This window comes from Belonocnema kinseyi, chromosome 5 (genome assembly GCF_010883055.1).
Source record: "Belonocnema kinseyi isolate 2016_QV_RU_SX_M_011 chromosome 5, B_treatae_v1, whole genome shotgun sequence".
NCBI classification, from domain to species: Eukaryota; Metazoa; Arthropoda; class Insecta; order Hymenoptera; family Cynipidae; genus Belonocnema; species Belonocnema kinseyi.
This window is the reverse complement of record NC_046661.1, coordinates 121,933,889-121,936,312: the sequence shown is the minus strand read 5'-3', so window position 1 is coordinate 121,936,312 and position 2,424 is coordinate 121,933,889. Positions and strand designations below refer to the sequence as shown.

Sequence of the window (2,424 nt, the reverse complement as noted above, 5' to 3'; positions counted from 1 at the left end):
ATTTTGAAACTACCTATTAATCATTCAGTATTAACAGATAACATAGTCATATTATAGCTATAGCTTATTTCAATAAATATTTATTAAAGAAATTTGAACAATCTCATCTAAACATTTTATAATTATACATTATATCAATTGTGTAAAATATATAAATATTATTCAATAAGAAGTTTATATTTATTTTTATATTATTAAATCAAACGCTGATATATTTTTTTCTAATTGTATTTCATTTTTGGAAAGGATAATGTCTTTCAAGCCCGGCGCGGCGGGAGGTATAATGACCGTGAAGGGCTAGAAACCAGTCGAACGACAAGATTTGTTAGGGCCAGTTTGACCTAGTCTTTTGACTGCCACTGGCAGTCAATGCAGCCAATGGCTGCCTTTTGGTGAGCCCTGTTCTATATTGATAACGTGTTTACTTGTGATATTAGTCATTTTGCGATTCTGAAGTAATTATCAACAAATCATTGCTTGTCAAAAAATTTCTCTAAATGAAAGTTTTAATAAAATTATTGGCAAATAAGGAAATAGTTTGCTGTTTTAATTATAAAACCATATAAGCTTTCAAATATGATGAACAAAAAGTTAACAAATACCTTTACTTTTTTACTTCTGTTTTCATTTACACTACATTTAATTAAATCTAGACAGACGCTTGGATGTTCATCATACTAGATTTCAAAATAATTTCTCCACTGTCAAACAAATTACTGGTTAGAAATTAATGAATTTTAATGTATTCCCTCAGGCACTTTTATTTTTTAGAATTCTATAATTGTAAAAAAATAGTAAACGAGCAGTAATACCCACAAGGAGTAAACGAACTTGCTACTCATTAATATGTAGGGACTTCATTCATTCGTATTCGACGATGCGTAATGAAAAGTGAGTGAATGAAAGGTGAAGCGAATGTTTCGCGCTTTTTTTAAGAGCTCTGCTTTTGCCAGACATTTCTTCAATTAGTGAATTTTCTAGAAAGTTGAAAAAATGTGCGTAAAAATATTGTAAAATTGTTTGCAAAATTGTTCACATTCTTTTGAAATATTTTGTATTTTTATTCTCTCATTTTGAAAAATTCTTATTTATAATACATAATAGTTTGTGTTCAAATTTGTTTTCAATTAATCTTTACTTCATAACAATTATTAATAAAGAATTCATTACTGAATATACTAAATATATACTAATACCAATATACTAAAATAAAATACATTTAAAGCATTAATTCGACATTCCTGATTGCATTCCTTTATTTGCTTTACTCACAACATTTATCTTTATTTTAAAGAATATTTGAAGATTTTAAACAAATTTGCGGGTTGCATCTACAAAATTATTAGCCGAGAAAAGAATTTGGTTTAGTTTAAAAATATTGTGGTAAGATAAAAAAAAATTGGATTGAATTTACAAAAAATACGGTTTTTTCAAACCACTTAAAATAAATTACTTGCAATTCATTGACGCTGTAATAACCCATTTTTCCCAGATTGTAATCCATATTCTAATGCTCCGTGATATATGAGATTCATTAAAAAGGAAATTTTTTTAATCTTTATTAATTTTTAAGACTATATTATTCTCGAACTTTCAAAATAATTGACGAACATTTTTTTTTCTGCAAAGCTAAAAAATATTTTTAAACTTTAAAAATAATCAGAAAAGAAAAACTAGCTCCAGGCTACTGTACGATAGACTTTTAAAAATCAGGAATATTAACTGATAATTTCCCGCACCATGATCCCCAATTTTTTTATTTAAAAGTGATAAGCATTTAAAAATAAAAAAAGAACTGTCCAACACACTCAAAAATATGACTTTAAAGAAACTCTTTGAATTCCTTTTCTAATCTTAAAAAAGGCATCAACCTTTAGAACATTTTAGTTGTTTTTTTTTCAATTTTGGGCACTGATTTGTTTTAAAAATTAGGAACTGATCGGGAGATAGTAAAAAAATTGGTTAGCAACACTGACCGAATAGATCGCCAGCGCATGATGAGAGAGATGAAAAATCCCTTCGAAAATCGTTCGTATATCCAATGCGGCAGGCGTGTCGGGATTTCAAGGTCCTGTATGGTGTCCCTTCCTCCGAATACTCGCGTTTGACCAAACCTTCACGAAACCTTCACGAGGCGTCCGAAAACGCGCGCGCGGCAACCCACGAGAAACTGACCAAAAGATGCATGGAGCACGGAGAGAGAAGCGAACCCCGAGGGATAGCGATGCTCCACGAGAGAGAGAGAGGAGAGCGAAGAAGCGCCGGAGCGAGGGAGAGAGCATCCGATTGGTGGAGGGGACTCTCATTCATGGACCCTGGTTCCGTACGCCCCCGCAACCGCAAAGCATCCCCCCTCAACCCTTTCCAGGACTGATAAGACTTTTCCTCCGCCAAGTCTAAAAGTCTAAAAGTGGATATGTACAA

The 2,424-nt window shown here is 31.8% G+C and overlaps 1 protein-coding gene across 5 annotated transcripts in view; it reads right to left on the bottom strand.

The window, feature by feature from the left end:
• LOC117172726 (papilin) overlaps positions 1 to 2,143 on the bottom strand; it is a 303,999-nt gene extending 301,856 nt beyond the window's left edge. For all 5 annotated transcript variants that reach the window (XM_033360885.1, XM_033360889.1, XM_033360887.1 and 2 more), the window contains exon 1: positions 1,977 to 2,143. In XM_033360885.1, the coding sequence (XP_033216776.1) occupies positions 1,977 to 1,996 (20 nt within the window). In that variant the 5' untranslated portion in view covers positions 1,997 to 2,143. The remainder of the gene's footprint in view (positions 1 to 1,976) is intronic.
• Positions 2,144 to 2,424: the final 281 nt, after the last annotated feature.